At 41.0% G+C, this 21,216-nt stretch overlaps 1 protein-coding gene and 1 long non-coding RNA gene across 6 annotated transcripts in view; one reads left to right on the forward strand and one right to left on the reverse strand.

The window, feature by feature from the left end:
• Positions 1-5,325: 5,325 nt before the first annotated feature.
• Positions 5,326-17,832, reverse strand: LOC119871521. 3 transcript variants are annotated; one of them, XR_005358362.1, is made up of 6 exons: positions 17,689-17,832; positions 12,623-12,744; positions 12,431-12,537; positions 6,667-6,726; positions 6,077-6,160; positions 5,326-5,489 (listed from the first exon to the last, which is right to left on the reverse strand). It is a non-coding gene; the product is annotated as an uncharacterized LOC119871521 (long non-coding RNA). The 3 variants fall into 3 exon arrangements; XR_005358360.1 differs by having other exon boundaries at positions 5,326-6,160; XR_005358361.1 differs by lacking the exon at positions 12,431-12,537 and having other exon boundaries at positions 5,326-6,160.
• Positions 17,250-21,216, forward strand: part of CLINT1 (clathrin interactor 1) — a 58,919-nt gene continuing 54,952 nt past the window's right edge. For 2 of the 3 annotated variants that reach the window (XM_038534898.1, XM_038534899.1), the window contains exon 1: positions 17,250-17,469. In XM_038534898.1, the coding sequence (XP_038390826.1) occupies positions 17,429-17,469 (41 nt within the window). In that variant the 5' untranslated portion in view covers positions 17,250-17,428. Of the gene's footprint in view, positions 17,470-18,334; positions 18,400-21,216 lie in introns of those variants that run through there. The other variant, XM_038534900.1, reaches the window with a different exon arrangement.

Raw genomic sequence — 21,216 nt, forward strand, 5'->3', positions numbered from 1 at the left:
CAATACTATTGCTATTATTATTCTGAAACTATTATACTCATGGGAGAATAAAGCAAATACATAACTGTTAATGTTGCTAGGAACCAGGATTTTCAAAATAGGAGAAAATAAAATCAAATACATAAACCAAAAAGTCAAGTAATACCCTATAATAGAATATTTTGAATTAGTTTGATCTCATAATGTCTTTTTTCTTTAAAATAAACAAAAAGCATCTCTAAGCTCTTTCCACTGAAAAGTTCTAGAAACCATAAACCCAATAGTAATAAGCACTTCTCAACTTCAGAGTGTGGCCTCTAAATATCATTTCCTTGGAGAAATGGGTGACTCTAGGAGGGGCAAGAAATATAAAGGACTGCCTGGATATCTTGTCATAATAAAAAGCAAGGAAGCAACACACACAAAAAAAAGTCTAGTATGAAGTCAAAGAAGGGACTCATAGTGAAAAAGAGCCCCCTGGCCAAAGTTGAGATAATCTGAACATCATAAAGAATAGTAACTATAGTAATTGATTAAAAGTGTGTGTGGGGGGGAGGGTATGGGTAAACTAGGTGATGGGGATTAAGGAATGCACTTGTGATGAGCATCAGGTGATGTACGGAAGTGCTGAATCACTATATTACACACCTGAAACTAATATTACACTGTATGCTAACTGACTAGAATTTAAATAAAAACTAAAAAAAAAAAAAAAAAAGGTTCAGCTCATGAAGCTGAACCCTGCCTTACCTGAGATGGTATACAACCAGGCACTACTCAAGCTACTGAAATGTCAGCTTCTCTCTCCTCCCAGATTTTTACTCTGAATATTAGCAAAAGAGGTGAGGTGGAGAATAATGATTGTCCCTTTTAGAATCACCGTCTTGATACTGCTCCTTTAAGCTGCTTGTTCCCTGGCCACTCCTCTCTCCACAAAGGTGGTGGGAGGAGGTCTGGGGAAAGGGCCCCTTACTTCTCTTTGTGAATCTACCTAGAACCTACAGGATTGGGGATGGAAAGATGCAAAAGAGCCTTTCGGTCTGGTCTGCCATTCACGAAGGGACTAAATTTGCCTTTAAATTTATTTCCAAATGAGGTTATGCATAAAGATAGGAAGATAGGCTGGCAGGACTAGAAAATATTGACATTCATCTTGTAAGCTTTAGGCTTACATCTTAATTTCTAAGCTATAGTGTCCAGAGTATGCAATTTCTATACTGTGTAATTACCCCATGAGGGCACAGTTTTACTGCTTGTACTTTTGTGTGTGTTGCAAAGCACTAATTTGTTACATGTAAACGTTTAAAGCATACCACAATATTTTGCAATCATATTTTGTAATTTCCTTATTTTTTAATATAGTAGTAGCCACAAAAAATGAAAGGGGCCCTGGCCTCTCTTGATGTTGAAAAGCCTTGAGAAGAGGAGGAGGAGGTGGAGGTGTGTAGTAATAACGGCCCCCAAAACAGCATCCACTGAGCACTTTTATGTGCTAGGCACTGCCAGGTGTCCTAATCTAACTCAAAGTAATTGCACATTAATTAACATGCACTAATTCATTTAATCCTCACCTATGTGGTGGGTATTATCTCCATCTTACAATAAGAAAATTGAGGCACACAACAAGCACATGAGAAAATGCTCCACATCACTTGCCATCAGAGAAATACAAATCAAAACCACAATGAGATCCCACCTCACACCAGTGAGAATGGGGAAAATTAACAAGGCAGGAAACAACAAATGTTGGAGAGGATGTGGAGAAAGGGGAACCCTCTTGCACTGTTGGTGGGAATGTGAACTGGTGCAGCCACTCTGGAAAACTGTGTGGAGGTTCCTCAAAGAGTTAAAAATAGAGCTACCCTACGACCCAGCAATTGCACTTCTGGGGATTTATCCCAAAGATATAAATGCAGTGAAACGCTGGGACACCTGCACCCCGATGTTTATAGCAGCAATGTCCACAATAGCCAAACTGTGGAAGGAGCCTTGTTGTCCATCGAAAGATGAATGGATAAGAAAGATGTGGTCTATGTATACAATGGAATATTACTCAGCCATTAGAAATGACAAATACCCACCATTTGCTTCGATGTGGATGGAACTGGAGGGTATTGTGCTGAGTGAAATAAGTCAATCGGAGAAGGAAAAACATTATATGGTCTCATTCATTTCGGGAATATAAAAAATAGTGAAAGGGAATAAAGGGGAAAGGAGAAAAAATGAGTGGGAAATATCAGAAAGGGAGACAGAACATGAGAGACTCCTAACTCTGGGAAATGAACAAGGATGGGCGGGGGGTGGGGGTGACTGGCTGACAGGCACTGAGGGGGGCACTTGATGGGATGAGCACTGGGTGTTATTCTATATGTTGGCAAATTGAACACCAATAAAAAATAAATTAAAAAAAAAGAAAATTGAGGCACAGCTGATAAGTAGCTATGTGTCAAATTTTACTGAAGGGTTAAAAGAAGCAAAAGGAAACTAGAGAGTATGAGGGAAATTGTATAAACTATAGATACTAAAAATGACTTTTTGTGATTAAAGAAAAAAGCACCTAAAAGGCTAAACCCTTCATAAAGAGAGCTTACTTTTTGGAAGACCCCCAGATCCTAACCTTGTCTCTGGATCCTCGTATTCTCAAATGGGAGCATCCCTTTCCTCTCAGCCTCTGTCTGGAAAATTTCACCGTTCTTCACAAGGGCTGCTGTTGTCCCAGGGCCATCTCTTTTCCCCAGCCAGGTTATGTGTTCACCAGAGGTGAAATATCTCTAAGTCTGAATTACTTAGTCTAGAATAACAATCAGAGATTTGTCAGGGGCAGGGGTAGTAGTGGAGGGAGTTGTTGGTACTCCAGGTGTCTTGTCCTCTTTGGTGTCTGACACAATAGCTGACAGCTAAAGATCTTATTCTATCTTAGCCTGTCAATAACTGTTGTATCTACGTGTATCTTCCAAAGATTAACATTAACTGTCCAAAGCAGTTAAGCCTAAACCAATCCATAAGGATATACAATATCATCCCTGAATACTGCATGATTTGTAATTGTGTCTTTCTCTACAGTGGAGTCAGTGTTTTAGATTACTATGATTTGTTTGTTTCACTGTCCCCCTCCCTTCAAATTGGGTTCCCCTGGGCAGACCATCTTTCTCTGCATAAGCGCCTGGGAGATAGGAGCTAAGTGGGTGAGGATACAAAGGCTTAGGTCTTCCAGCTCGACTGCAATGTCAGTAAGGTTGTCTTTTTTTTTTATTTTTATTTTTTAACACTTCCTTTACATTCCAAGTGATCAATAAAAGACTGTGGTTGATAGTCTTTGGTCACATTTTACCCTAGCACCAAAGCATTCACAGAGTTCCCTGAGGGCCTGGCAGTTATTAAACACTGTATAACTACTTTCCTTGAGTCAAGTACCAGGACCTGGCCCTCACCCAGCTAACAAGTGAGGAATCTCATGTTAATGTTTCATTACAGTAAACATTACTTGGGACTGGCCCCAAGCAAAGGGATAATTTGGTGATGATAAACAATTCAAAGTAAGTTTTTAGAATGAAAGCAAGTCTCTATGAATTATTCCCTATGCCCAGAATAACAAGTTAAGTTATCCAAAGCACTTTTATACATACTACATGATTTCAATCTCATAATAACACAGAAAGGTCGTTAGATTTGGCAAGATTACCTACATTCAAACCAGGAAATTGAGACTTGTGAGTTTAAGTGATTGGGCAAGGTCACCCAGCTAATCACAGAGCAAAGCTTGTTTTCTGACAACCTAGTCCAACTCTTGCCAAAGCACTGACGTTTGCCTTCTTTTTATCTGTACAACATTTCATAGTTATTCCCCTTAATGTACAGTTTTATAGGCATCTTTTTAAACTCATTTAATTCCTGTGATAGTTAATTTTACTGTCAACCAGTGTTTTACCAGCTATTTAAGCTGGGCTAAGGGATGCTCAGATAGCTGGTAAAACACTATTTCTGGGTGTATTTGTGAAGGTGTTTTTTAAGAGAGATTAGCATTTGATTGGTGAAATAAGTACAGCAGATGGCCTTCCTCAATGTGGGTGAGATCATTCAATCCATTGTGGACCAAAATGGAATAAAAAGGTGGAGGAAGAGCAAATTTACTCTCCCTGTGAGCTGCGATATCTGTTTTATCCTGTCCGTGGACATCAGCACTCCTGGATTTCAGGCCTTTGGACTTGAACTCTTGAACTGGGACTTACACCATCACCCTCTCTCTGCCACCTCCCCTTGATGGATTCAGTGTTGTGTTAATCAAGAATACAAGTTTGAAATCCTTGAATGATCTCTGGAACAAAAGTGCTCAAATGGAAAGAGACAAAAGTTCTTCATGTAAGCCAGGAAGCAGCAATTATTCTAGTTATCATTATTAACTTAGATATAATACCAAAACCACAAGTAACTGAAGAAAAAAATTTGATAAATTGGGCTTCATCAAATTAAAAATTTCCTGTGCTTCAAAGGACACTATTTTAAAAAATGAAAAGATAACCCATAGATAGGAGAAAGTACTTGCAAATCACTTATCTGATAAGGGACTTATATTGAGAATATATAAAGAACTCTCAAAATTGACAATAAAAAGACAAATCAATTAAAATATGGACAAATGACTTTAATACACAATTCTCCAAAGAAGATATACTAATGGCATATAAACACATAAAAAGATGTTTTACATCATTAGCCATCAGGGAAACACAAATCAAAATCATAATGAGATACCACTACACAGTTAACTGGAATGGCTATAATCGAGTGCTAACAAGAATGTAAAGAAATTTGAATCCTCATACATTGATGGTAGGAATGTAAAATGGTGCAACTTCCTTGGATAACACTCTGGCAGTTCCTCTAAAGTTAAACATAGAATTACCATATGACTCCATAATTCCACTCCTAGGTATACACTTGAAATAATTAAAAACACATGTCCACACAGAAGTTTGTCCACAATGTTCACAGCAACATTGAAAGTAATTAACATTGAAAGTAATTAAAACTTTAGAAAGACTATACAACAATTGATGCCTGGATAGGCAAAATATGGTATATCCATAGTATGGCATAATATTCAGCCATAAAAGAGAAGTGAGGGCACCTGGTGGGTTGGTTGGTTAAGCATCTAACTCTTGATTTTGGCTCAGGCTATGATCTCTGGATCATGAGACTGAGCCCTACAGCCGGTTCCACACTCAGCAGGGAGTCTGCTTGAGATTTTTTTCCTCTCCCTCTGCCCCTCTCCTGTGTGTGCAGATGCTCTTGTGCTCTCTCCCATACTCTTTCTAAAATAAATAAATAAATCTAAGAAAAAGAGAGAGAGAGAAATGGAAGTACTGATATATGCTATAAATGGATGAAAACATTATGCTTAGCATAAGAAGTCAGACACAAAAGATCGCATATTGTATAATTCCATTTATAGTAATGTCCACCATAGGCAAATCCATGAAGACAGAGAGTACATTAGTGGTTGCCAGAGGCTGGAAGGAGAAAGCAAAGATAAGTGAGTGCTAATGAATACAGGTTTGGGGTAAGGGATGATGATAATATTCTGAAATTAGATAAGTGGGATGATTGCATACTTTGTACATATATTTAAAAATCACCAAAAAAAAATCACTGAATTTGAATTCACACTTGAAAAGAGTGGATACATAGTATGTGAATTATATATCAATTTTTTAAAAAAGCATAACTTCTGGCTTCTCGTAGTACTACATTAAATAGAAAACAATCAAATCACTTAATTCAGGGCACCTGAGTCCATCATCAGACCCAAAGAAGAAAAGCACAATGCTCAGACAATGACTAGGAAGACCAAAACATATTCTACTAGCACTATGTCAGACTCTAGGGAAATGGAATTCACATTTTATACTATGACTAGCCCCATAGTGAAACTGTGGCCTTAGGATCAAGCTGGTCATATTTGTCATTTAACTCCCCCCCCCCCCAATTGCCATCTTTCAGGTGTCTCTTTTGCAGTATCAGAAAGAAGGAAGGTCAAATTTATGACTCCTCCTCAGATAACTAAATGCAAGTCAATTCAAAACATTTTATTGAGTACCTTGGAAGTACCAGACACTTGTTAGCTCCAGGGAATCAGCTGTGATCAGTATGGATGCTCTCCTCCCCTGATGAAACTTAAATTCTAACATAAGAAACAAATAATAATAATAATAAAATAAAAGCTTTTTCTTCAATGGCTCAGTCTATTTCCGATCCATTCAGTGGCCTTTTCTGAATTGCTTTGCTTTCTGGAGAGGTGGGGTTAACCTCTGAATTATATCCACCAGGCTGCCTTCTACTGGCAGGAAATCAGGAAGCAGGAAGAAAGAGATCAGGGTACTTCTGCCCGTCTTCCCCTGCCATAGCCCCACAGTCTGGTAATAGATTTCAATTACTACATCTCCTGTAGGACAGACCTTCCTCCACAGTGCCAGATCTCACCGGAAACTCTACTTCTCCTTTTGTCTTTTTGTACTGAAGCATATGTAGTAGATTATCTGCAAAGATGGCCACTAGGATGCCTGGTGGCTTAGTCAGTTAAGCATCCAACTCTTGATTTTGGCTTGGGTCATGATCTCAGGGTGGTGAGACCAGGCACTGTGTCAGACTCTGTACTCAGCAGGAAGTCGGCTTGGGAGTCTCTCTCACCTTCTCTCTTCTACTCCTTCCCCCTGCTCAAGCATGTACGTGTGCATGCGCTCTCTTGCTCTGTCAAATAAATAATAAAAAAAAAAGATGGTTACTAATGATTCATCTCAACTCTATATGCAACTGATGCTCCTCCCTTAAAAGGTAATATCTAGGGACACCTGTGTGGCTCAGAGGCTGGGCATCTGCCTTCAGTTCAGGGCATGATCCCAGAATGCCGAGATCAAGTCCCACATTGGGCTCCCTGCATTGAGCCTGCTTCTCTCTCTGCCCATGTCTCTGCATCTCTCTTTCTCTCTGTGTCTCTCATGAATAAATAAGTAAAATCTTTAAAAAAAAAAAGGGTAATATCTATTTCACCTCCCCTTGAAGCTGGATTTGCCTTATGACTTGCTTTGACCAATAGAATGTGGTAAATGGGATGCTTGGTCAGTTCTGTGACAACTTTTTAAAAGGCCTGAAAGTTTCCACTTTGACTTTTTTTGGGATCTAGCCACCTATTAACAGTTCACCCTAACTTATTAAATGAGAGGTCACATGGAAAGAAAGACAAACCCAACTCTCCCCTTGCCATTCCAGCCACTCCAGAAGAGGCACCAGGTGTATAAATGAACCCACCCTGGATCCTCATCCAGCACCAGCTGAGTTGCTCTAGAGAACTCCACCAAGTGCAGAGTGGGCATATGCCATGTCCACCAAGCCCTGCTCAAATTGAAGAATTGTGAGCAAGTAAATGGTGGTTGTTTTTTTAAGACACTAAGTTGTGGGGAGGTTTGTTACACAGCAATAAATAATTGAAACTGATAGTAATGACTCCTCACAGTGCTACTTCCAAGTGCTTTGATGTCCTTATTAATAGTCTTAACCCTGACCTTGCATCCATAAATAGTTTGTTTGCTTCATTCTCTTCAAATAGACGCTTTTGCGTTGTTTTCTGTTCTAAGTTCTGTGACCCTGCCTAATACGAGTGAATAAATAGACAATCACAGATTCTTGTTGGTATCAGGATGAAAATAAGCAGGCTGCTCTGAGAAAGAATGACAGAATAAGGAATTCTTCCCATTAGGCTGAATATTTTAAGTCGAAAAACAAACAAACAATGGGAATAGCTCCCTTTTGGCCAGGCCTGCCTTCTATCATCCAATGTATTTGATAGTACCATTTGGAGGGATGTGATCCATACTGACCAAGAACAGGACTGAAAAATGGGAGCGATGTGAAAAGAGACTTTTATACAAGGTAGGAAAGCATAGGTTTACCTTGGTTAGAGCTACTTTGAAATTAAGGCAACATATTTTTATCAATACAATTGGCAAAAATTCAAAAGAGCAATAGCATCTAGTGCTAGTGAAGACATGACAAAATGGGCTTTTCAATATGTTGCTTAGTGAGAGTGAGAACTGCTGTAATCTCTTTGGTATATAATCTGCCAATATCCAATTAAATAAAAAACACTTATCCTTCCCTGTTCCTACTTTTGAGATCTAAACACCATATGCAAAGATAGATGTATAGAGATATATTTTATTGTAACATTGTTTATAGTGGCAAAAACCAAAAATAGAAACAACCTAACTAGCCATCGCTAGGCAAATGGTTCGATAAATTACAGTCTATTCATATTGAGGAATTACACCAGTATTTAAAAGAATGAGTCATATCTATATTTATTGAGCTGGAGGGATATCCATGATGCATTATCAAATAGGTATTATATTATATTTTATTTTTTAAAGATTTACTTAGTTGAGAGAGAGAGAAAGCCAGGAGAGGGGGAGAGAGAGAGAATCTCAAGCAGACTCTCCATCAAGTGCAGAGCTCAATGCGGGGCTCAATCCCATGACCCTGAGATCATGACCTGAGCCAAATCAGGAGTGTATGCCCCACCTACGGAGCCACCAAGGCACCCCTCAAATAGGTATTTTAAAAAGCAAGCACTGTGTATAGCACGATCCTAAAGCAAAGCCTGCATATGTACACACATATTTTTATTTATATTTATAAGCATGGAGAAAGTGTGAAAAAGTACCTATCAAGTTTTTAACAGGATTGCCATACTGGGGTGAAAATAAATGGGAAAGGATAAACTTTTCCTTATGCATTTTTGGATTGTTTCACTTGTTGAAAAAGGTGTTTATAACTTTTATTTATAATTCCCTTGTTCCCACCCTTCCTTCCACCTCAGGCAACAATAGTTTACTCATTTATTTCACCTTTGATTAATTTTGCCTATTCTAGAATTTTATACAAATGGAGTCATAACTTTTTGTGCCTGGCCTCTTTCATTTGCTATCATGTCTGTGAGATTCATCCAGGTTGTTCTATATATTTATAGTTTATTCCTTTCTATTGCAAAATCATGTTCCATTCAAATGATACAACACAACTTGTTTGTCCATATTCTATCAACTGGGCACTTGCATTATTTCTAGATTTTGGCTATTCTGAATAAAGCTGCTATGAACGAATTCCTACATGAGAATTTTGATATAATTTCCATTGCTCTTGGATAATTACCTAGGAGTTGAATTGCTAGGTCAAGGGATATATTCATGAGGATATATGAACATCTTTAACTTCTGTTATTTAAAAAAAAAAAACTAATAAAACATTTCAAAGAAAAAAATTGGAAGAAAGAGAATGAGTCTGTATCTTAAAAAGATAATAATATTTGCTATCTTTTTCCTATTCCCTCCCTTCCCAATAGGTGTCTGGGTATATCAGATCTTAGGCTTCCCAGGCCAGGTCAATGACCCACCACTCTTTAGGGTAAATTATCAAAGATGGGGAAATTTTAAAGTAATTTTTAAAAAATTTTTAGTTATTTATGAGAGTCACAGAGAGAGAGAGAGAGAGAAGGCAGAGACACAGGCAGAGGGAGAAGCAGGCTCCATGCAGGGAGCCCGACGTGAGACTCGATCCCAGGTCTCCAGGATCGCACCCTGGGCCAAAGGCAGGCCCTAAACTGCTGCGCCACGCAGGGATCCCAGATGGGGAAATTTTAATGTTATACCTGCTCAACAAGAACTATGATTAGATACTACTCATCAGAAACCATAAAAACTGCTAACACCTAGGAAATCAGCTTCCACAGTTAGAGATCACTCATGATACTTCTATAACAAGGTGTCAGCAGAATAGATAGTTAGCATTAAAAAAAGAAAAAGAAAAGAGGATGTTCTGAAACTAGTCAAATTAACACATGAGAGTAGAATGAGAGTAGAGGGGACACCTGGGTGGCTCAGCAGTTGAGCATCTGCCTTCAGCTCAGGGTGTGATCCTGGGATACAAGACCGAGTCCCACCATCAGGCTCCCTATGAGGAGCCTGCTTCCTCCCTCTGCCTATGACTCTGCCTCTCTCTATGTGTGTCTCTCGTGAATAAATAAATAAATCTAAAAAAAAATGAGAGTAGTAGAAATAACCTCACAGCAAGGAAGGTGAAACTGTGAAACAAACTATAGTAATTTTCAGATCTAAACTGAAAGCCCAAGATGCTATAATAATCCACTCAATACCACAAAGACCTATCCTTGGTAAGCACTGGCTGGAATATACATATATTTCTAAATGTTAAAAAAAAAGGGACTGCCATGCTTCCAATGACAGATTTTAGGGGTACTTTCTGGGCCCATGGTTCCCACCCCAACACCCTTTTTTCTCAGAACTGGCCTTGAGTTTACCCCACATGAGGGTAACCATATCGGTCTTTCTCCAGGATAACAGTGGTTTGGACCAGGGATGGACTTCTGATAGGTTAAGTTTGGATTCTAAATGCCATGAAAAGCTGTTGAAGTATTCAGTGCAAATAGTAACATGGCCCAACTTATGATTTGATCAAGGAGGAACAAATTAAGAAACCTTTAGTTCACATGAGAGATGGTTATGGTTGGCATTGGCAGTGGAGAAGGAACAAAGTAAGTTCTAAAGAGCCCATCAATATCTGCAAACTGGGGAGAGGAACAAAAGGTAATGAGACTGAAATGTAGGAAAGACAGGAAAGACAAGAAGACCTGTGGAGTCTTGAATGCTAAGAGAGCAGGAGTTTCTATCTAGAATATTCTTTCTCTCTCTTACCTCATTAACTCAGAATTATCTTTCCACCTTCACCTTACATGTCACTTTCCCAGAGAGGACTTTCCTGGGAATGAAATATGAATGAAATACCACTTCCACATTCTCTCATACCACCCCATTCTTTTCTTCTTGTAGCTTTCATCATAGTTTGAAGTCATAGATTTGGGGGAAGGTTTATTTGCTATACACCTCTCTCCTCCCTCATTGCAAAATTCACAAGAATAGGAATTTTGCCTGTTTTTCAAAGTATAATTCTTGGCAATGAGTTAAGTGTCCAAATATAAGTTTATTGAAAGATTTAATGAACCTGCTTAAACACCCTCATATCATCCATGATTTGTGCATACAGTTTAATGATGATAATAGATCGGGGTGCCTGGGTGGCTCAGCGGTTGAGCATCTGCCTTTGACTCAGGGTGTGATCCTGAGGTCCAGGATCGAGTTCTGCATCGGGCTCCTTGCAGGGAGCCTGCTTCTCCCTCTATGTCTCTACTTCTCTCTCTGTGTTGCTCATGAATAAATAAATAAAATTAAAAAAAAAACAATGATAATAAATCTTATTTAATGAGTCCTTGTTACATGTCAAGCAATTTAGTGGGTCGTCTCATTCATTCCTTACAACACCATGAGTCAGGGGCCCTTATTAGCCCCATTTTCCCAATGAGGGAGCCAAGACCTGAGAGGCCAACTAATTTAGCCAACATTCCAGAGCTACACGATGTGAACCAAGGTCCTACTGATACCACAGCCAGTGCTCTGACCTTTACCCCACATTACACTGCCTCCTTAAACATCTTGCTGAGGTTTTTGTTTGTATGTCTATCTTCCATATTAGACTAGAAGGTCTATAGGTAACACAGGTTTTAGACATCTGTTTAACCCCACTGCACATTGCTGGTGCCCAACAAACATTGAGTGTTGACTCTTTCTTAACAAGAAAACATGCTTTATTCTAATGGACACCCCCCACCCCCACCCCCGTTTTTAGCCCATTCATTTGCTTATAAAAAGCAGGAGTCAGGGTGCCTGGGTGGCTCAGTTGGTTGAATGTCCAACTAACTGTTTCAGCTCAGGTCATGGTCTCAGGGCCCTGGGGTTGAGCCCCACATAGGGCTCCACGCTCAGAGTATAGTTTGCTTGTCCCTCTTCCTCCCTTTCTGCACCTCCTCTTCCCTCTGCTTGCACACACGCTCTCTCTTCCCTCTCTCAAATAAATAAATAAAATCTTGAAAAAAAAAAACAAACAAACAGTGGTCTGTCCATCAGACCCCTTTGATGTCTATTTCAGTGAGCTCTTCCTCTAGAGTACAATTCTTTTGATGAACTGATGAAATTCAAGGACTAGCAGAGCCTCTGTGTGAACTCTGGACAACCTGTGGGCTTTCCCAAGATACTTGTCCTTATCCAGAAAGACCCTGCCTCAGAAACCCACCAGGACATCCTTTCTGATATCCACACCATTCACCCCTGCATGTGATTTGACAATGCAGGAACAGTTCCCACAGTCACAAGCTGCCTCGTTGCTTTAATGACTGTACTTTGACTTCCTGTGAATAGAGTTTTCAGAGACCTAGACACTAGGAGCAGCATATCTACTCTGGACTCACCTATAGTCAAGAGACAGAGGGAGACAGAGCATCCTAGGAGGCAGGGAAATGATTCTAAGAGCACTTCTACCTCCATCTCACCTTTGGCCAGTGTCTGCACATTCTTGAAGAAGGACTGTGAATGTGTTAGCCCTTTGGAGCACCTACCAGGCTTTCTGAGTAGGTCCACCTGAGCCCTGCTGACAGATCTGAAAGGAAAGCAGAATCTCAGCCAAGAGAGCCCAACCATCAGCAGAACAGAGTTAGCAAGAGTGTGTCCTGCTACCAGTTTACCTGCTGCATAATGCTGCAATCCGCTTAATCCCTTCTTTCTTCATTGTTTCTTTTTCTTATTAGCACTCATGGTATTTTTTTTTTCTTTTGCTGTCCCCAACTCAATTTTGTGTAATTTAGACCTTAAAGAGAAAAAAGGGTGTCAGACCCAGAAAGGGCATGGTGTCATCTAACTCAGGGCATCCTAAACCCTGGCAAAATCACTTAAGAGATTTTTGAAAAATACAGATTTCTTTGACCTACCATTGTAAATAACTGGTGCTTTTGTCTGCCAAGGCATGGTTTTCTTCAGAGTATCTCCAGAGCACTCTTTTCCCCCCACTTTGTGTGGTTCTCCTAGGTCTACCATTTCTGTAATTTACACTTTTCCAGAGGTGATTGGTCCCATGATAGATACATGATTCAATCTGGGCCAATCAGAGTCCTTCCCTGTGTTATTAGACTTTGTGGATGAAAGACCAAAGTGTCTCTTCACCCTTGGTTGTCTAATTGAAAAAATGGAACCCATTCTCTGCAAAGTGGTACCTCTATTCCTGCCAAGTAGGGGAAATTTATCTGCAATAAAGGATAATGAGCATCAGAAAGAGTTCTGACAGTATTTGCTAAGATCCTAAGGCAAATTTTATCTCTGAACTCCCTAGTCTCCTGTGTCCTGCATAAGCTCTTTTGAGTTTCTGTCACTTGTGACCAAAAGTATAGAAAATAATATACCAGTGAATCAGAAACTCATGGAGCAGGACAAAAAAACCTTGACGTTTTTAAAGATGTCAGGGAATTTCTGATGTGTGGCTAGGTTTAGGATATTCTGGTAAAACAATACTTCAGTTAATAAGAAAAAAAAAAGCTGAGATCCACATAAGTGTTTTGATAACAATAATGAAATAGAATTTAGTGAGCACTTCCTACATGTAGGACCCAGTGTGAACTGAGGTATATATGTTATTTTATTTGTTCCTCATTTTACTTTCAGTTTACTATGTCTACTACATCTATTTGTGGTATACTCTGTGGTTTTATCTACAATTGTATATCCACCACCTAGCACAGTGCCTGGAACATAGCAGGATCTTACTAAATACTTGTTGACAACTGAATACTTTTACAGAGTAATACAATTACTAGTAATAGTGTATTAGTAATAATAGTGGTAATAGCAGAATAGCTAATGTTTATTGAGTATATACAGTATTGTTCTAGATTCTTTTTAAACATTATCTTTTTAAAATTGTCTGAAAAGGCTTTGCAGGTTTCTATTATTGTCCATTATGATGAGAAACTGAATCACAGAGGTGTCAAATAATTTCCCCAAGGTCACACAGGTAGTGAGTAGCAATATTAAGATTCAAACCCAGGCAATCTGGTCCCAAAGTCTAGTTCGTAATCACTGTGGTGTATGGGTTTAACTAGTTTATCCAAAATGACCAAGCCACTGAACAGCAGATGCAGTTTGAGCTTAGGTTTGTCTGAATTCAGAATCTACTCTCTAACCATTACTTTATACCTCCTTTCTGGCAGTACATGATAGTCCTCAGCTATGGTGCCCCTGGGGTTATGCAATGTATAATCTGCATGGCTCTTGTGGCAACTTTCATATGATTAGAAACCAAGTATCTCAACTACTAGAGAGGAATAGTCAGGTGTGACCAAAAACAGGACTCACTGAGCCAAATACTGAAACCAAGGTAGAACTGTTTGCCTGTCCTGTCAATTTGGTTATTGCAGGAAGCAAAAGCCAAGGGGGAATTAGAAGTGTAAGAGATTAACTGGGGAAAACACCTATGAAGAATAAAGGCAAGAGGGAGCAAGACTAGGTGGGGACAGCCTCAGACCTCAAGGAAGTTCTGACACCTGTTAAGGAAGAGAGAAGGGAGGAAGATTGGGTAAGAAGACCACCTGATGGCAAGGAAACTTGAAGGAATTCTGGGCGAGGCTGATGGGGAGCCCAGGGCAAGCTTGCCCAGTACAGAAGTCTTGCACTGAGGAGAAATGGCCTGACCCCAACGTGCTCACTCCCTGCCTGGGAACAGCCCAGTAAGAGCATGCATGGCCTTGGTGTCAATGCTGTGGTTGATCCCTGAGGAGTGGCTGCTGGAAGCTGTCAGCCATCCACATTCCTTGTAACTGGTTCTCTTAAAGAGAGATTTGGTCTGTGCTGTCCCATAGCTGCCACACCTGTGTAACAGGAATTAAGTTCTCAGAAGGAAACACCAGGGAGCCAACCACAGAAGATACGCAGTCAGCACCTACCACAGTGCCTCACACATCTGAGGACATTTGCTTTCAAACCTTGTGTTGGCTTGGCTGTACTAAAAGCGTCAGCTCATTTTGTGAAAAATATGTTTTCCTGAAGAGGGGGGTGAGTGGGACATTTTCTCATTTATTTTTCTACAATGGACACATTTAAATTGCCACAAAGAAGTTACTATGGAAACTGCTCCCAAACTTGCAAGATATAAGGCAAAAATGGAACACTTTGTTGACATGCAAATGGTTAGTCTTTGGAGACCACTTTTTAACAAACTCTCCTTGTCTGGTTCTCCTGAGTCCATTAGGGATTCTCTTGAATCAAAGTTAGACAGGCTAGTTTTTCGGTGTTACATTCTAGCCCCAGCATGACAACTCGGGGAATAAGTCTAGGCACTTCCAAACCTGGTGTTGAAACAAGGTAGACAGTGACATTTTACTCTCAAGGTGATTCTAGTGAGGCTGATTGTGAATTGCTATGAATGTGCAAACAGGCCCGGGGCAGGGAAGATGCTTATTTTTATGCCAGTCCCATTCTGTTGGTGTACCCTGGACCTGCTTGTTTGAAAGTTAACTTGCTGAGCTATTGTTTTTGCAAGGTAGTTCTCTTCCTTATCTCCTCTGGCCACATTCCATCCTTTGAATCTCACTGGGGCTGGACAGTCCTTTCTACAGGAAACAAACTCCTCATTTGAAAGCCCCATTTCTCCACCTATCTCTGCTCATCTTTCCCTGCCTCTCCTCCCCCACCAATCCAATTCACTTTATGTCTGCCCAAGCACTCCTATCTTGACAAAGATTTGAGATAGATTTGTCCCAATTTCTGCTTTTGATACTTTTCTGTCTGGCAATTCTTTCAACTTGTCTCTCTTAGGCCCTAATCCTCCCTTTTTTTTTTTTTTTTTTAAGGCCTTAATCCTAAAGCTGTATTAAAACCCTTTTCAAAGATGCTTCCAGTAACTAAGTGGATGCCGTGCGAAGGGGTGACTTGACCTGAGGAACTAGGGGTCAGAAGTTCTGGGTTCTTGATTTAGGATCATTGTTAACATGCATCATAACTGGCAGCAATTAATCTCCCTTCTCCCTTGTGAATCAGAGTCTTCATCTGTTCCCTCCACCAGATATTCTTTTCTTGCAGATCTTTTTTTATGGCAAGCTCCTTTTCATCATTCAAGTTTTAGCTTAAATATAGTGTCCTCAAAGAGGCCCTAAATACTCCCTGTTATTTTCCTCTAACATCATTCCCTATAATATTATCTTCTGTTTTCAACCACTATCTATCTGCAATTACCTTAAATGTTTCCTTGATTTTTATATTTGCTCCAAAGACCCTTAAGATCCTAGAGAGCTGAGGGCTTGTAGGTCTTGTTCCCAACTCCTAGCACACAGAAAATTCTCAGTAAGTATTTGTAGAATGAAAAGCACTGTAAAATTTAGGCAGTTGGATCAAATGAATTTTAAGGTTTCTTGCAACTTTAACATGAACATTGTTTTAAAAAAAATGAATGAATGAGAAATGAAGTGACAGCAGCCATTACAATAAAACACCCAATGCGGTATGTATGTGTATACTTGGACTTAGGAATAAATGCTTGTCAAGTTGTTGGATGTGTCCTAATGTTGCCTTTCTAGTTCCAGATAGAGTGTGAACTAAATTTCTGAGCTTTATGATAAAGTATCTAAAGAGGATATTAAGTAGCCGTCTAAATATAAAACCACTGCATCATAGTGGGATAGTAGCATGGAATAAGTTTTAGAATACAACCTCTTCAACTTACAGGTATGAAAATTCAGGCTCTAAGTAGAAAGTATATTTGGAGCCAAATACAGTGATGCTTCTGTCAATGAGGAAGGCATACATATAGCAATAACGTTTCTGTATAGTCATTATTAATAACATTGCGATACTTTTATATTTCTCTCTCTTTTTTTTTCTGGACTGTTTGCATATGATTTGTTCAGTATTTTCTCAGGTAATATTTTAACAAGACTTGTTTTACACGGAAATCTCTTCAATTTGAAGGCACAAAATCACAGCACGCTGTGGACTGTTTCTGGGGAGAAGCAATGCTCTACATTTCAAAGTTTGGGTGCGGCTAGATCCTATACCAGTGCTGCTTCTGACACTTGAGGATCCGTTAAAGCATAGGCTGCTGCTCCGTCTCCCCCTCCTCCTCCCCGAGCTTCTGGTTCCGAAGGTCAGAGGCACCGGGAAGGGTGCAAAGGACTGGGAAAGCCTGACGCAAATAGTACCAAACTTATCACACCAACCCTCTCTGCTTAAGCGGGTGGCTAGGCGCGCAGAGAACTACAAGTCCCGGCGTGCCCCGCGCGCAGCGGGCGGAAAGCCGGGCACTTCCGCCCCACGCAGCGCCTCTGCCCCCGCGTCTCGACGTGTCACCGGCGGCGCCGCGGCTGTGGCTAGAGGAGGACCTAACTGGGGGAGTTGGAGGCGGAGGGCGGCGGCGGCGACCCCGGCCTGGACCTGCCCCGGCGCGGAAGTGTCCCGGGGCCCGTGGGGATCAGGGGAGGGAGGCGGCGGCTCGGCCCGCGCGGGGCACGATGTTGAACATGTGGAAGGTGCGGGAGCTGGTGGACAAAGCGTGAGTACTGGGGGTCAGCTGCGGCCGGGGCCCACGCAGGGGCGGGGGAGGGGAAGGGGAGCTGGCCCGCCGCCCGGGGCCCGGGGCCGCCCGCGTCACGCCCCCCGGCTCGGCCAGCCCCATCATGGCGGCGGCCGGCCCTCTCCCGGCCCGGGGCTCGTCCAGACCGGCGAGGCTGGGAAGGGACCCCCCCTCCCCTGCGGTGCGGGCCTTCCTCACCTTGCTCCTCCCGCCGTCCGTCTGGGCAGGGCGCCTGCGGCCAAGGGAGGGCGCGGGGTGGTCGAGAGCTGGGTCACTGCCCCGTCCGAGGACTGGCTTGGCCCCAGGCTGGGCGGGCTTTGCCTTCGGGGCGGCAGCGGAGACTTGGGGGTGAGGGGTGAGGGGTGAGGGGGTGAGGGGCGCCGCGCGCTGACCCCGTGTGTGCCCCGGGGTGCGGCGCGGAGCCCGCAGGCCGGGTCGGGTCGGGTCGGGTCGGGTCGTGCGCTCGAGCGTACTGGGTTTCTTTCCGTTCCTCGTGAACCCGAAGTGCTGGAGTGGGTGGTAGGTGTAACAAGTGGCCATTGTGGTCAGGCTGAAGTTGCTCAAGAGGATCGGTTCATCCTTTCTTGGCTTTTCCAAGACTAGAGAAAGTAGATCACCGCCCGGCTTGGCTTGTGATTCTTCTTTCCCTCTGTTGTTTCCTTTTCCACTACGCTTCATTTTTGGAGGGCTGCTTGTTCCATTCGGTTTAATTAACAGGTCATTAAGAAATCTCCCCTAAAGAAGGCAGCAACCCAGGCTTATGTCCTGTTGATGTGCTTTGAACTGCTCTGACAGGTAAAATGACTAATATAGATGATTTCCATTAAGACTTAAGCGATGACTTGAATGCCTCACGTCACTACGCTGAAGAAAAAACCCTTAACACCTAACGGACACAACAGTGGCTAAGTAAGTTCTTTTAGGCCAGCGGGAAATAAAGTTTAGGAATTTAACCAGTCCTCTTCGTTTTGGGTTCTAACGATTAGGCAACGTGTGGTGACCGAAACGTTTGTGACATTGACCCAGCCTAAAATCAGGAAGTGTAGATGGCACACTATTGAGTCTTTCTTGACACCAGAAAAATCCCTGAAAAAACAAAACAAAACAAAACAAAAGTTTATAGTGGCTTGGATAATAATGCATCAGACAGAACTTGAAGAGTTTGACCGTATTTTCAAATTTGCTGTGCCACCAGGGCAGTAGAGCGCCTAAAGAAACACAGGTTTCAGAACCTGCAGAGATGGGTTCGAGCTGTGTAACCTTGGCAAGTTACTCAATTATGTGCCCCAGTTCTCTTAGGTGCAGTGTAAAAATAATGATAGATACCTACCTTACAATGTTGTGAAGATTAAGGGCTAAAGGTTTCACATATCAAGCCCTTAACACGGTGTGTTTAGATCAGTATACTTTTGATAACTGTAGCAGATGTCTGCATTGAGAGGGAGATAAACATTGGAAGAGAAGTCCACATTTGAAAATGGTCTGCTTTAATAATTTTCCTTTATCCACTACTCAATTGACAGGTGGGGGGATGGGGTAGCTGGGTGACGGGCAGTGAGGAAGGCACTTGATGAGATGAGCACTGGGTGTTATATGTTGGCAAATTGAATTTAAATTAAAAACTATTCATTTGACGACGGTTAAGCCTTCAGACATGTATTTTGGGCTTATTTTGCTATTTATATGCCTTCTGCTTTCTAAAGATAAAATCATGGTTCTTTTCCAGATCTAGTTTCATTAGTTGTTCTTTATCTGTCAATTTTTTTTTTCCTATGGGTGCTGTGCATGCCCTACTGGATCATTGGTTGTTTTTTAACATATGATACAAAGACTTAGATACTGGCTTAAATAGTTTTTAAAAGTTTAAAAGTCTCTACAAAACTATTTCTAAGTCAGAGAACAGCAAAAGAAAACCGCTAAGAACACCTTGTTATCTTAGAGGACTAAATTTGTGGTACTCACAAATTGCAGAAACTGTATATTTTTCAAGAGACGGAAATCAAGACAATGTTCTTGCTGTTCTTGTACAGTTCATGTTGTTTGTCTTTATCACCTATGCTATTAATCTTCAAGTGTTCAGGTTAAATTTGCCAGGAAAGTAGGTTATCAAGTCATTATGGGAGAACGGTTGTTGATAAAGAACATCTATCTTTCTTTTTACTACCCAATTGAAAATGGAGACTTGAACCAAGTTACTCAAGAACATGTAAGAGTGTTGCCACCAAGTGCTTTTTAAAGCTTTTGTGAATGTCTGACACATATTAAGATGTGAGGTTATTTTACTGATAAATACTCAGAATTTAATTTTCATCTTTCACTGGCAGGAGAGAAGAAGTTCTTCCCTCAATATAAGCATCTTACAGAACCATTACCTATGGCACTGTGTCCAGTTAGACTCTTCACCTTAAAATGCCATAGTGGAGGAGGTACAGATCTATAGAATGGCCACTTTGATTATTAGAGGGATAATATTAGTACTGAGGGAACTTGAAGAAAGGACGAAGTGATTAAGGACTCCTCAGAAAAATTGGACTAAGGGCACTAGTTAGGGGTTTTGGAAACCTGGGTTCAGATTTTGATACTGCCTTTTTAAGCTAGCCATAAGGGTAATTTTAGAGAGAATCACAATAAATCTCCAGATTATAGATTCCTTATCTGTAAAATGAGGGGACTGGCATAGAGAAGGACTATTTCCAACCTCAGTGGCTGTTAGGACCCCTGAATTTCCACTGGGGGGAAAGAAATGGAACTAGTATTTCATAATAGCAGATAAATTTTGGAAAGTCATTATACTCCAAAGACACTTTCAGCTGGAAAGGGAATTTTTTTGAGTGGTAATCAATAAATGTTATATTTAAATGCTTTATGCAGTAAATAAGTGCAACCCATGACTCAGGAAAACTAGGACTTTTGTTTAGCAGATATCCCTACCCAGTGAGGTTTATTTCAGAAAGATAAATACACTCTTTCAAAATGTGTTTCCTGGAGCTATAGTTAGATCAAGTATGGCGGCATTCTGAAGTGTAATGATGTATTTCAAATACTGGCTTTTGAGAGCTTGAGGACCTGGAGAGTGAAGAGGTATTTTCCACAATTGTTGCACCTCCTGGTAGTATTAAATGGCTTGTTTTGCAGAACACTGAGGAAAAGCAGATAAAGTCATCGGCCAGCCGGGGCTTAGAGGACCAGTTTCCTCCCGCTCCTACTCAAGTTGCATAAAAGGCAGCTGTGGCAGGAAAGGATAAGTGGCACTACTCCCACCAACTAGGACTAGCTTGACCATTATTGGGTGACCTGCCTTCTTGTAATAAAACTGGATACTTTTATATTTTGTCAGCCCATACATAGTATAAATTGAAAGTTGCTGCAGTTCTGATCTACTTTTTCTCCATATTTGGGAGATACAGTGAAAGTGACATGATAGTGGTGGATCACAACTCCTGGTTATTATTCAAGCCCCGCTAATCCTTTTCTTTCATCTCAGGAAGTAATATTAATGGTGACTCTATTTTATCGGTGGCCCTTACTCTTTTTATGATAGTGATTCAAATAGTGCTGGCTAACTCCTATACATAGGCAGCTGCTATAGATAGTCCATTTTAAGTCATTTTCTTAAGCATAGCTTTGCATTTCCCCCATAAGTTGATCTTTGTTGATGTTATGTGAATTTTTAGCTCCTACATGTTTAGCTTATGTAATAGACCTACAGAAATTACTATTCTAGTT

Source organism: Canis lupus, chromosome 4 (genome assembly GCF_011100685.1).
Source record: "Canis lupus familiaris isolate Mischka breed German Shepherd chromosome 4, alternate assembly UU_Cfam_GSD_1.0, whole genome shotgun sequence".
Lineage (NCBI taxonomy): Eukaryota > Metazoa > Chordata > Mammalia > Carnivora > Canidae > Canis > Canis lupus.